The 15,043-nt window shown below is 38.1% G+C and overlaps 1 protein-coding gene across 4 annotated transcripts in view; it reads right to left on the minus strand.

Moving 5' to 3' along the window:
• wdr19 (WD repeat domain 19) overlaps positions 1–15,043 on the minus strand; it is an 89,141-nt gene that overhangs the window by 24,956 nt on the left and 49,142 nt on the right. For all 4 annotated transcript variants that reach the window (XM_052032482.1, XM_052032489.1, XM_052032475.1 and 1 more), the window contains exons 21-28: positions 14,903–14,960; positions 12,562–12,708; positions 10,831–10,913; positions 6,883–6,966; positions 5,453–5,599; positions 4,750–4,874; positions 3,802–3,911; positions 597–665 (exon numbers count right to left, since the gene is read on the minus strand). In XM_052032482.1, coding sequence (XP_051888442.1) covers positions 597–665; positions 3,802–3,911; positions 4,750–4,874; positions 5,453–5,599; positions 6,883–6,966; positions 10,831–10,913; positions 12,562–12,708; positions 14,903–14,960 — 823 coding nt within the window. The remainder of the gene's footprint in view (positions 1–596; positions 666–3,801; positions 3,912–4,749; positions 4,875–5,452; positions 5,600–6,882; positions 6,967–10,830; positions 10,914–12,561; positions 12,709–14,902; positions 14,961–15,043) is intronic.

A 15,043-nucleotide genomic window follows, 5' to 3' on the forward strand; every position in this document is an offset into this window, starting at 1 on the left:
ATAAAAATACCTCCTGTTCTCTGATAAAATAATCAGCCAGAACAGATGGAACGTCTGTTGATTTCAAACTGGGAGCAGCAAATTCAATAAGGACAGACATCTGTGCCTTGTATATTGCAGGAAGAGCTGGTCAAAGAACTAATGTACCAATTCAAATTTCCTAAGATCAGGAAATGAATTACTAGATAATTACAACTTCCCAAGAAGGAAATCTCATTAATTGTAGCTTATGTTCTGGAAAATCCTGGTCCACAAAGGTGGACTTAAGATTTTGCTACACTTCACTCCTCATCGGTAGGGAAAGAAAATATGAAGACACTTCTGATACTCAGTTCATGATGTATTTATTAAGGGTTGGGTTTCTTATTCTGGTAGGTTAGATGAAGATGGGGATAAGCAGCTTTCTGGTAAATTGTATTCATCTAGGAATTGCTGGTTAATTAATGCTAACACAAGAAGCCATTGATCTTTTCCCTTCTATGCTGAAATTAACCCGTTCTAATATAGTTTTAAAATGATTGCTGTGTTCCTTTTGCAATGCCAAACAATAACCATTGATTCATCTCTCGCTACAAAAGACAATTAATAGCTCTTACTGCTTCAATAGCCATCTCAATGGCGTGACCATCTTCACATACTGGACATTTCAAGAAGTGTTTCAATGCCTATTAAACAAAATTTAACAGAATAAAGTCAGATGTTTAAGTTAACTCTTTGAGTAAGAACATATAGTTACATTTACATCTTTAATATACTAAAATGAGTTTTAGGGAAAGAATTCTCAGGTGCTTATACTTTATGATGTTTTTAAGTCTTTTTTGTGGCATCATCTTTTGTATCATGAATTCAAATGAGTGGAACATCACCTCCCCTTTACAAATTAATACATCAATTCTCAAGCTTTACAGATTCTCACATTCATATTTTGTAGAAAATTGAAGCATGTCTAATTGATCTGCATTTATTTCCTGTTTTCTTGAAATAATATTTGTCACCCTCCAGTGCTTTGGAATGATTTCCATTTCCATTGATTTTGAGACTTGCGCTTAATTAGTTTAATCCCAATCCAGCATTCAAGGCTACTTTTCCAATCATAAAGTTGTACAGTGCAGTAACAGGTCCTTTGGCCCACCACGTCCATGCCCTGTCTAAATGTCTTACACAGTGATTCCACCACTCCTCTGACAGGAAGTTCCCCTCAAATCTCCTTTGAATATCCTGCCTCTCACCTTAAACCTATGCTCATTTGTTCTTGTTAAAAAGACTATCTACCCTATCAATGCCTCTTATATACCTTTTCAGATCACCCCTCAGCTCCAAGCAAAACAAGCCCAGCCTATCTAATGAATCCCTAGGTCCCTCTCCATCAATATTCCATAGTACCCTACATCTTACTATATATATCCTACCCCTATTTGACTTACCAAAATGCTTCATCTTGCACTTGTTGGGATTAAATTCTGTCAGCGCTCTGCCCAACTTTCCATCTGATCTATATTCTGCTGTAGCCTTAGTGAACCACCTTCACTCTCCACAACACCAGTAACTTTCATACCTCTTGTATTCACATCCAAGTTGTTTATACAGTATCTATCATAAACAACACTGGTCAAACATTTTCCAATTGGAAAAGCATCCTTCTGCTTCTACCCTCTGGTTCCAAAATTGGCTTGGTAAAAGGAGGTAAGTAGCCAGCTTGCCTTGGATCCCATGTGCTTTAACCTTCTGGACCAACTTACCATATGGGACTTGCCAAATGCTGAAGTCCATAAAGACTATGTACTGTCAAGCCTTCATCACTCTTAGTTACAGCCTCAAAAAAACCTCAATAAAATTAGTGAGAGGATTTGCCCCACACAGTCATACTGACTATCCCTGATCAGTTATTGCCCTTCTAAATGTACTGTATATAAATCCTATCTGTTTGGATTTTCTCCAATAATTTCCCTACCACTGATGTTAAGCTCACTGGCCTCTAACTACCTGACTTAGCCCTGCTGTTCTTCTTAAATAAAGGAACTACATTAGCTAGTCTACTGAAATCCATACAGTGGCATGCAAAAGTTTGGGCACCCCTGGTCAAAATTTGTTACCGTGAATAGTTAAGTGAGTAGAAGATGAACTGAGCTCCAAAATTCAAAGTTAAAGATGAAACATTCTTTTCAACATTTTAAGCAAGATTAGTCTATTATTTTTGTTTTGTACAATTTTAGAGTGGAAAAAAAGAAAGGAGCACCATGCAAAAGTTTGGGCACCCCAAGAGATTTGAGCTCTCAGATAATTTTTACCAAGGTCTCAGACCTTCATTAGCTTGTTAGGACAGGCCAGGTGATGCAAATTTCAAAGCTTTGTAAATACCTGGACTCCTCAAACCTTGTCCCAACAATCAGCAGCCATGGGCTGCTTTAAGCAGCTGCCTAGCACTCTGAAAATTAAAATAAATGATGCCTACAAAGCAGGAGAAGGCTATAAGAAGATAGCAAAGCGTTTTCAGGCAGCCCTTTCCTCAGTTCGTAATGTAATTAAGAAATAGCAGTTAACAGGAACTGTGGAGGTCAAGTTGAGGTCTGGAAAACCAAGAAAACTTTCTGAGAGGAAAACTTTGAGAACTGCTCGTAGGATTGCTAGAAAGGCAAATCAAAACCCCTGTTTGACTGCAAAAGACCTTCAGGAAGATTTCGCAGACTCTGGAGTGGTGGTGCACTGTTCTAGTGTGCAGTGACACCTGTACAAATATGACCTTCATGGAAGAGTCATCAGAAGAAAGCCTTTCCTGCGTCCTCACCACAAAATTCAGTGTCAGAAGTTTGCAAAGGAACATCTAAACAAGCCTGATGCATTTCGGAAACAAGTCCTGTGGACTGATGAAGTTAAAATAGAACTTTTTGGCCGCAATGAGCAAAGGTATATTTGGAGAAAAAAGGGTGCAGAATTTCATGAAAAGAACACCTCTCCAACTGTTAAGCATGGGGGTGGATCGATTATGCTTTGGGCTTGTGTTGCAGCCAGTGGCACAGGGAACACTTCACTGGTAGAGGGAAGAATGAATTCAATTAAATACCAGCAAATTCTGGAAGCAAACATCACACCGTCTGTTTTAAAAAAAAGCTGAAGATGAAAAGAGGATGGCTTCCACAACAGGATAATGATCCTAAACACACCTCAAAATCCACAATGGACTACCTTAAGAGGCACAAGCTGAAGGTTTTTGCCATAGCCCTCACAGTCCCCCGACCTAAACATCATGGAAAATCTGTGGATAGATCTCAAAAGAGCAGTGCATGCAAGACGGCCCAAGAATCTCACAGAACTAGAAGCCTTTTGCAAGGAAGAATGAGCAAAAATCCCCCAAACAAGAATTGAAAGACTCCTAGCTGGCTACAGAAAACATTTACAAGCTGTGATACTTGCCAAAGAGGGTGCTACTATGTACTGACCATGTAGGGTGCCCAAACTTTTGCTTCGGGCCCTTTTCCGTTTTTTGTTATTTTGAAACTAAAAGATGGAAATAAAAAAGTAATGTGTCATCTTTATGCCTTTTGGAAATCAGGTCATCTTTTACTTGCTTAGCTATTCACAGTAACAGAAATTTTGACCAGGTGTGCCCAAACTTTTGCATGCCACTTGTATATGCACTGTGGTTCTTCCATATGTTAGAGTACTTGTATAGTCCCAGCTTTCTGTCTAAAAACTGAGTCCAATTCTCTGAAATGGATTAAAAACACAATTACAATTGTACAAAACTTATCTCAAATCTTCTGGCCTAGGAAGAGAAAGCAGAACAAACCTTTGTGTACTTACTCGGGTATACTGGCCACAGAGCATGAAGAATTTTCCAGCAAGGAAATGTTTCTTTTCACCTTCGAAGTACAATGCAATACTCTGATAGTCCTCATTATTGGCACCAGAACCTGTCGGAAAGGATATATAACGTTATGCAATGGAATCTAAACAAACAATGCCATCTTCCATGTTGAAGTAGATTCTTTTAGTTTAAACTAAATTACATTTTTCAAGAAAAAGAAAACCATTTATTTGGCTAAACTGGTGCATGGCTGCACAATGTGGATCAGATTAGCCTTGGGGGCAATTTCAGCAGGGCCAAACAGATGATCTTCAGCCAAGGTGAGAGTAGAGAGGCAGTGAAATCAGAGTCAGAACCCCAGCAGTAAGAATTCACCCTGCAGGAGAAAATTGGCTGGGGAGAAAACAAAAGATGATCAGAGGGAAAAGAAAAATTCTCCGCTATAGTATGAAGTATTATTTTGCTTCACGTCATGTACAGTTTATCTGTGCATTAGATCAGTTAGTATTGGGTTTATGCATTATGATCTGCAGCCCTCTGATATGAAATAAAATTTATGTATCCAGTAAAACACCAATCCTGAAGTCATTCAATGCTATTAAATGAGAGTAGATTAAAATGAATGTGAAGGGAACTAGAATAGTTTTTCAATGGATGTGTATAAATGAACAAAATCTGGTAAAACCAGGGCCTGATTCAAACGAGGTCAGGATAGGACACAAAGGTAAAATGCCGTGAATGCTGGAAAGTTCTAATTAAAAATAGAAAATGCTTGGCAAGTCTGGCAGTATATGTGGAGAAAGAATATTTAAACATATTACAGTCATACAGCACAGAAACAGGCCCTTGGCTCACCATGTCCATACCAACCATCAAGCACCTATCTATACTAATCCCATTTACCAGCAGTTGGAACAGCAGTTCTCTGCCAAACATAGGCTTACCAATAATGTCAGCATAAACTTCCATTTGATTATGTTGCTGTGCGAGGCGAAAGGCTTCATCATTACATTTAGACATCACTAGGAATTGGATGGCAGAGCCATAGTCACCAAGATGCAGGAAGAACCTAAAAAAATAATCTTTATAAGAACCAGTGCCTTATTTATATATAACACTAACTTATGAACAAGCTAATTTTTACCTCAAGGAAGCTTTAAATCTTGTTAATGTAGGTTCAAAATTCTAAAGTTAATTCAGCACAACATACAATTGGTCAACAATTGAAATAGCAGTTAGAAAGGGATGAACTAGTATTTACATTATATTTCTTGCATTCACAGAATGTTCCCATTAATTAATTTTGAAGTTTAGTTAATAGATTTTGTGCACGTAGGTGCAAAGAAGAATATTGACTGGAAAACCTGTGCAATGCTGAGAGATTTTTTTTAAGGGTAACTGAGGAGGCGGACAGTCTTGTCTAGCCTCCTGACAATACAATAATGTACCTTTGCAATAAAGTTTGAGTCCATGTCCTCAAAGACCGTATTGTTTTTATGGAGATAAGATGATCCTTGGTTTTTGGAAGGCGTGACTATTGTGATGTGCATGACTAAACTGTTTCATTTTTTTAACTCTATTAGGGCACAATAGTCCTAGATTTGTACGTATACAGGTAATTTTAGTTGATTACATCAGATCCTGTACCTGGCTACCATTTTGGCTCCATCAATGGACTGGGTTTCTCGGATGATACGAACAGCTTCTTCTGGATTACTGAGATGATCCAACTGAATTCGAATTACATTGTCCCAATCTTTGGCATTTTCATAAGCTGTTGCAGCTTCTTTATATCTAAAAGAGCACAAGATTGCAGTTCAATTATAAATTTCCAAAACAAGACAATAGTCTTGGCCATGAAGACCAGATATTAAAATATTTAACACTAGTTCTATCCAATAATTATCATTCCCATGATATCAAGGATTAGATGAGTAAGAGGGTTTACAGTATAAGCTGTTTGAATTGTGAAGAAATAAGGTGGGGAAGGGAAGCAGTATCCAGAATATTGATACTGTTATTCTCTTCTTTAACCCAAAGGGCTTCCTGCAGCTGGGGACACGAGACCTAGTAAACTCGTTGAAATGGAGGCACACAGTTCCTTAAACATTTCAACAACCAGCCCACCACCTGCTGACAGGTTAGTAGCCCAACTCCTGCCCAGCCTCTGAATCTGCAAGTGAATAAGTTTGAGATGGCCTGGGAGTATTTTTGAAATATGGCCTTTAAACCTCCTAATTTTGAGGTTCAGAATTACCACAAACCTTAAGTAAGCAATAACCCATATTAAAATGAAATAAGTAGTGATATACTCACACTGCTTTGGCTTCAGACATAATGCAGTGTAAGCGAGTACAAACTAAATATTTAAATAGTATTTCTAACTTGGTTCATGAAATGGTGGAACAACCTGGATATCAGTAGACTATTCTATTAATTCACTGCTTACATTAAAATTTAACTGATCATCAGCAGTATAATTTGGGTGTGTGGAACCTGCATTATTAAATCATTAGTGGTATGTCCAGTACTTTAAAATGTAAATTGCTTATTAGGAAATTTATCAGTCGATTATATTATGAAGATAATCTTCAGAAACTTGACTTGTATTTCCTTGAGCTCAGAAGGTAGAGTGATCCAAAATCATAGAAATTTATGCCACAGAAGGAGGCTGCACAGCCCATGTCAATGCCAAGCAAGGTGCTGAAACTAATGGGGATCTGATATTAAATGCAACTGTCTCCCCCACCTCTCATATTCTGACATCCCACATGACAGGAAACAACATTTACATTAGAAACAGCCATTCACCAGTTAAATTGTAAGAACAGTTAACAAATGGAACTTTACTTCCTCAAAAGGCTATGGATGCTGGTCAACTCAAATTTTCAAGACATTAATACATGTTTATATTAACAAAGGGTATCAAGGAATATGAAGCAAAGGCTTATGAATTGAGGTGTAGGTCAATTATAATATGACTGAAGGCCAGAACAGGCTTGAAGGACATAGGTCTATTTGTGTTATTAAGCTTCTTTTACCTACTGCAATTATACTTCAGTTGCACATGACAGTACCTGCCATCAGCTTCTTTAGCCTTTGCATACTGCAGGTGTATCTTAGGAGATGTTACATGAGGGAGAAGCTCACCAACTTTTGCCCTGGGTTTAGAAAAAAAATCAAAATGAGTGTTTCTGACATAAATGTTTTCTCAGAAGAAACATGCAAAACCAAAATTACACACGGCAATATTGAAATAATGTAATATATTTTAAAAAAAATTATTGTATTTAGTCTACAAACTGCAATCTATTTCAGGAACCCATAACTGAACCCAGCCCATTCATATCGTGTACACCTCTCCTCTGCAGCTGACTGTGTCCCAATATCCCCATGCACTTGCATAAAATGCTGGAGGAACTCAGCAGGTCAGGCAGCAGCTATGGAGGGAAATGAACAGTCGACGTTTCAGGTTGAAACCCTTCATCAGACTCCCCATGCACTCACCTGAATGGCCCTGATTTCCTTCTTAACTGAAGCTCCAACCCTTCCTGACTTTCAACTTCCCCTACAATTTGCACCTGTACCTAGCAGCAAAGTTCCTCCACCAACTTTATAATAGAATATTGCTGCAGTTGCCCTCCACACTAATCCACTGAATAAACAAAACCTCACTTTTTTCTCTGGTTCTCCCCGTACAGGACTAATCAAGTTAAAGATCTCCAATAAACTAGGTGATCAAATTCCAGGTTTCTACTATTATTGGTTTTGAGTCAGGAACTAGAGAATGTACAGCAGCAACTTCAGAACTCCTTTCTTGGCAGGAGATTCCTAGTTATCATTCTATACCTCTTCACTACAGCATAGTTGATGTATGTGTTACTGTCATGGAAATTAGCTCACATCCCATTGGATTCTGTACCTCCAAGATGATGTGTGTGCATACTTCTGATGTGAACTGGGGTGGACAGTATATTTGTAAATGAGTTAATGCAGGCACAGCAGAGTCTGCTGAAAGCATATGGAGAAGACAGATCATGATGTCAATAATTTGAAGTCAATGCTGCCATTTTGGAGCTCCACACACAAGATAATGCCCTTACTTAACCATACATACCTGAACAAAATGTTACACAGCATGGTACTAACCCCCACCTTGCCACCATTTGGCCAATCCCAACCCCACTTGCCAGCATTAAATACATACAGGTTTATTGCAGATTTAGTCCAGATGAAGGGTCTCAGCCTGAAATGTTGACTGTTCATTTCCCTCCATAGATGCTGCTTGACCTGCTGAGTTCTTCCAGCATTTTGTGTGTGTTGCTCCAGGTTTGCAGCATCTGCAGTCCCCCGTGTCTCCAGGTTTATTGCTGGTTTATTTTAACTAGCTTTTACTGCAATTATATGTTTTCTGTACTTTTTCTTTTGGTTGCAGTTTTAGGAGTTCTCAGAGACAGAGGTGGTTGATGTTAACTGAAAGGTTTCTGCACGCACCAGTAACTCCCAGACCTCGGTGGGGGTGGGATGGGGTGGCTGGTCAACCAAACTCTTGGCATTGACCATGACTTCAGGATTTAATGGAGGCCAAGCTGAGGGGGATAAACTGTAATAGGAGAAGATTGGAAGAGCCATATCTAGAGAGAGTGTTTACAAAACAATTTTCTACATTGAATTTTAGCAATGACAGTGTTTAGAATGTATGCATTTTACAAAAGAGATGGTTACTGAACATCTACAATACTGCAGCCCCAACCCCAGTCTTGGATTACATAAATACAAGTTGTTGTTGTCTTGAAAATCATTTACTTGCTACATCTGGCTGCTCCTATCTCTTTACTGGCTGACCAACATCAAATTTAAAAGATGGTCAAAATTAAACGAATGTTAGATTCTTCACACTTTTTAATGACGTATCTGCTTCCCCAGACAGAGGGCAGGGATTTGCGTGAATGTATCCAATGTCAGCAAGGTTGAAGAGAAAATTATTTTGTGTTGGTACTGAGATTTGGAAAGCTGCCAATTTAACATCCCTGACATGGATGGGAGGAGGGTGTTAAAACTGCCACAATAGTGTACACGTCTCTACTATGTCTTTGCAGGTGAAGGTGTCCATTCCACTATTAAAATGGGAAATTGGAATGGAGTCAGGAGCAGTGAAAGTTCTGCCCAATAGGATCTGTGCTTACATTTCTGTCAATACGTAGCAACCTCTCCCCTGCAACATTGATCTTAAGACAGAGACAAGAATATCTGGTATAAAACAAGTGACAGCTAACAGACATGTTCAGAGAATATAAGGGAAAGAGTTGTAGAGAGCTGGGCCAGAGCAGGATACAGTGAAAAGGTATTGGGACCAATAGGTTCATAAAGTTAAACAGATACAAGGAAAAGAGTGGGTACATCTTGGATAATCACTTTTTCAAAATGATAAAGAATGACACCTATCATACATTAAAGGAGGTTTGCCCCATTGACTTTCAATTTTTTTAAGTTTTGTGGTTGGGTTTATTCCGGACCACCCCAGGCAAAGTGACCATCTTTTCCAAATGTGGGGCACATGCCATTTCAAAATAAAATCAGGGTGTGCTATTTTGTCTATACACGTCACATTTTCTACTTAATAACGTTTATTAAAAATTAAATTGCAATTCACTAGTATGTCCTCTTTTTTTTATTGGACTTTAGTTGGTCCCATTACATGATGCAATGACAATGGGATGAGAACATCACAGATAACTTCAGCTGCTACTATTATGTTACTATATGTTAATAGCAGTTACTGGGTGATTTAAAAGCCAATCATAGAACACAAACATACACAGTCCACTGTAGTACAATGCAGTGTTTGTTTTCTCTCTGTAAGCTTGAAGTAGCTTGCATATCTCTGCCAGTGTACCTCCATGTACAGAATTGAAATATATTACAGTTCTTCTTGATTTGTAAACTCTGATTTGTCTCAGACTTATCCTTATATTCTGCTTCTCACCTCACCCAATTGTTATCTATTCTAAATTCTATCCTGCATTGTGTTTAACTGCCTGATACTTTCTAGAAATCAAAATAAACCAGAGTTCCCTCGCAGCAATGGACAGCCTTCATCCATTTCTGTGCCCCAGCTCACACTACATCTGGCTCCCTGTTCCAGGCCACTGGGTTCTGACCAAGTTCCACTGCCTCCAGTCCTTTGCTCCAGATACAGAATACAGCCATTTCTGAACAGCAACTCTTATTGAACTGGCCTCCAGCAACAGCTCCCACTTAAACCTTAAAATACCTCTAACTTTTTCATCTTTTCACTACAGACTAACAATAAGCACAGCTGTTTTCCTTCCCCATAAGTCTTAAGTATTGCTTATTGGCTCTAACTGTGGCTGTAGGAGCATTAACCACATGAATCAATCAGAATCAAGTGTGAAGCGTTTTGGAAACTGGAGTGAGAAGGAACCACCACCAGGAAGAGCTGGGGGTGCAGCCAGAAGCAACTTTGTCAGATCTCAGGGATGACGAGATAAATTCTGTTACTCTGTGCTGAACCTGGACGTGACCTTTGTAGGTCGACACTTTGCCTACGCAATTGGATAGAAAGTCACCAAGGTTACATCACTAATAAATCATCCATGATTTTTTCCATTTTTGTATCATATTTTGTTTTCCATAAAAGAAACATCAAATCTTCCAGACACCAAACAAAAACCTCTGTTGGAGAAGGGAACTAATTCTTTCCCCCCCCACCCCCCAAATGGAAAACAAAGGTTCATTGACCCGAAAGATTAACTGGCATCTCTTTCCACAGATGCTGCTTGACCGGCTGAGTTCGTCCAGCATTTCTGTTTTTGTTCTTTTCCTCCCAAAGTCTATTGAACCGTTTTTCACAATAAGAAACACAGACTTAATCAGAAAGTTTGAGCATGTGCTTAAAGTCAGCTGCTACAGCCACAATATTTTTATAAGACATATTTGAGTTGATAATACACCGTGCATTTCTTTTAAAGTGAATTGTAATATATCTGTAACCATTTTCTTACCAATTTTTACAACGAATGTAAACAGATGCAGCCTTTTCATAGTACTGTCCTTTTTCATATAATTGAGCAGCCTCGGAGAATTGCTGTAAGTAAAACAAAACAAAGTTACAGTGTGGGAAACAATTATCATGTTCTTTATTTCTATTCAATCTGTATTTCAATTTCATTTAGTTCTGTAATATTAACAGGGAATTTTAGTGGTAATTACATACTTTTACACAGAATAGCAGCTTCTTAAAAATAACATTGTTTCTTATTGATATTTCAGAACACTCCTCTGAGGTGTCCTGTGGGAAACTGGAAGGAACAAAAGAGCTCCAAACTTTCATAATGTTGTTGTCAATTGAAAGAGCTATTTGGAAACATAATTATTTGCAAAAGCATTGTTGGAACTTCAATGCAAAAGTTATTTCAACAACAAATTTAAAACAAAATTACCATTATATTAATTTATAAAATATAGTGCAAAACAACACTAAGGGTGAAATTTTATGAATTATGTGTACAAAGTGCATAAAGTTTCTGACCAGAATCTTGCACTGACTGGGCAAGTTCCTGATATGTACTCCTTTCAAATAAACCTATACATGGGGACTACTTATTCATAAAATCTATTCCTAAATTAATGCAGTCAGCAGTGAAATGTATTAAGAGTATCCCAAAGATGAATAAGCTTTCTGTTCAAAAGGTCTGAAATTGCCTGTATAAAGAAATGATTTAAATAATTTCTTTATTCTAATGGAAGATCTGAATTTGTGGATGTTATGCCAAGGACATAACTTACTTAATATTTTGCATTTTTTTTTAGAAAATAAACCTTTAATGGCCCATAGCTCTACTCATCCTGTCACTCAAAAAAAGAAATGTCTTTCTTAGCCAGTCCTGGGGCCCAGGATGATTTGTTTCCACATAATGGAAGATGTTTGTGTGCAATTTCTTTTAACATGAGTGGCTGTTGCACACCAGTTACCACACAGTCTGGACAGAGCAACATTTTAGCCCCACAGATTCTGTATGGAGCAACGTTTTGGTCCAATGGCAAGGGCCAAGATAATTAGAGACCAGACTGTGCTGTGTAGACTTATGACACATGCACATACCCACTCACAGTCTCACCACACACAGACACAATGTTTCCGTGTGCATATGCTTTCATCCACAGCTCTTAAAATCCTCATACCCTCTCTCTCATTTCCCCTGCTCAATTCCTTCTCTCACCCCATAACCTCCCTACTGCCATTAATCCAGGGTCAAATGCCCCAAATGCTGGAATACCAGAGGCTTAAGGCCTGGTCACGTGTGTGTAATGCAGAATTAATGCCACTTTGAGCTGGGTTGTATTGAATCATCTCCATCAAATGACTTTCTATTGGACAGTAAGTACTTTTTCAGGAGGCAAAATATTGCAAATGATGGAAAAATGAAACAAAAACAGAAAATGGTGGAAAGATCTGATAAAAAAACTGACCTAAAACATCAACTATCTTTCTCCACAGATGCTGCCTGAACTGACAAGTATTTCCAGCATTTTCTGTTTATACTGACGTCCATATTCTACTTTGGGTTTAAATCAACATGCCCATGGCTCAGAGACATCAATACAGCCACCAAACCTTATCAAGAGTTCCAAAAATTCTTTTGAGCTACTTCAGTATGATGACAATTTTGCTTATGCCTGTAGTTATACTGAAGGACCGACTCATCCACAATTCTTATTTATTTCTTATTTACCTTCATGCTCTCTAGAATAACACCACAGTCTTTCTTCAAAACTCTGCTGGTATGTCTGATTGCCTGGTTGACTCCACGTCGAATATCACCCATGCGTATTGACATTCTTGCAATTCCAGCCGAACAAGTTTCGTCATGGTCTAGGTACTATGGAGAAAATGTACCAGTAAACAACAATTATCACAGTTAACTAGGTAGACATACAATGGACAAGAAATGTGTTGATGTGCAGAACAGTAATTGCCATTTGAGTTTGGGAGACTGGTGCAGAAAACATCACAGAAAGGGACAAGGCTGGCAATATTTACAGTTCAATCTATTGTAATTTGTACTGTGAACTGACTCACACCTACATCATTCTACCAAGTGGATATTTTCCCTTCATACATTTAAATGTTACAAAAATATGCCAGTTAATAGTTCTGCTCTTTTTTTAAAAGCAAATTCTTCAATTTCAGAACTCAGTCCATCTCCAAAGCAAACTTAGAACAAGCAGTGGAAATCCTAATATTTTATTTATGTCAGATGTACATTGAAACACACAGTGAATTGCATCTTTTTGCATTACTGAGAATGTGCTGGGGGCAGCCTGCAAGTGTCGCCACTCTTCCAGTGCCAACATAGCACGCCCACAATGCCTAACCTGTACGTCTTTGGAATGTGGGAGGAAACCGGAGCACCTGGAGGAAACCCACACAGACACGGGGAGAATATACAAACTCCTTATAGACAGCAGCAGGAATCGAACCCTGGTTGCTGGTGCTGTAATAGCATTACACTAACCGCTACACTACAGTGCCTGCCTTTATTACCTGTGAATCCATCACTAGCGTATATTTATGGCCAGTGATGCAAGTTCTCAGATGGGTTCATTCCTTAACTTAAATGCAATTGTGGATTTTCCACCACAAAATTTTCATCAATTCATTTAAGAATCAGTGTGATAAACCCAAAATAAGAGAAAAGGAGGATGGAAATGACTTCAAATCAAAAGAAATAAAATGCTGGTCTGACACAGCAGATCTGGAAAGAGAAAAGGCTATCATCTTTTAAGTGTGTTCTCTTCAGCAAAACCAGCAACTAAAAGGAACACAGAAATTGCTAGATAAAAGCAGATTAGGATTCATTTAGGCCATTGTTAAACAATATGGTACACACACAACTCAATGATCATAATGATGTTGACTAATCATAGCAATCATTATATCAATTATTCTACAACATGGTATTCTGAGAGAAAAAAGACCTTAGATGGAGAGCTTTGGGAATCACCGATCAAATGTCACTTGTTTATTCATAAGCATGCTACAAATAAAACATGTTATTTTCACATTACCATTAGAATGAATTAACTCTAACTATTTTCACTACCTTTCTTGTGAGTCTTTCTATAAATTGTCTAGTTGTTCACTGAAATATTGCACCTACGAATTAGTTTTGAAAGTATTCCCTTTGAATGTCTTCCGGTTCTATTAGTTTTTTTTTACATCCTCTGGTTCTATAGTTCTGAACATGGTTAAACAGTTTGTCTTACTCTAAATCATCCATGGTTTTAGAATCCAAAGAACAAAAGTCTTTCCTCTTCTCAATCTTGCCTTTTCCAGTGACCATCTTATGAGTAAAGATTTTCCTCATATTCTCCCATATCTTGTGTTTAATGCTAAGTCTGTGCTTCCTGGTCCTTGAATCATCTTAGTGGGAAGAGTTTCCCTTTATAGTCTATCTAAATGAGTCATAATCTTGTACATCTCCATCAAATCTCCTCAACTTTCTTTGCTCCAAGGAGAACAATTCCAGCTTCTCCACATTAAATGTACAGCTGAAATCCCTCATACCTGAAACCATCCTAGTAAATCTCTACAACACCCTCTTCAGGACCTTCACATCCCTTTAAAATGATACCATCAGATTTGGATGTAATAATCAGATGTGGCCTAACCAGCATTCCATAAACATTCAAAGTGTCTTCCCTGCTTTTGCACTCTATTTACAAAGGCCAGGATACCAAGTGCTTTACTAACTGCTTTTGTGTTCTGCCCTACCACTTTCAAAGATTTATGCATATATACATCTAGGTCCCTCTGTTCCTGTGTAACATCCATTTACCACAACTCTCTGCTTTTTGACCTGATGCCAAATCTTTAATCCATGTTGTCACTAACTCATTTATTCCATGGGCCACAACTGTGTGAACTAGCTTTGCATGTGGGACTTTGTTAAGTGCCTTCTGTAGATCTATATATTACTGAAGGAAAGTAAAACTAGGCACTAAAAGTTCATTAGTACGAAAGTATAATTCTACTGTGGTGTCCATTAAGTAGGGGAAATTATAATATCTTGCCTTATTGTCTCCGGTCATGCCTTTCTCATAATGTGCCAATGCATTCACATAGTCACCCCTGAAAAACACATATTGGTCAATGTGACAGAAAGCACAACTTTATTATTAATCTATAAACAGAAGTCTCAATTTCATTTGTAT

Source organism: Pristis pectinata, chromosome 2, assembly GCF_009764475.1.
Source record: "Pristis pectinata isolate sPriPec2 chromosome 2, sPriPec2.1.pri, whole genome shotgun sequence".
NCBI classification, from domain to species: Eukaryota; Metazoa; Chordata; class Chondrichthyes; order Rhinopristiformes; family Pristidae; genus Pristis; species Pristis pectinata.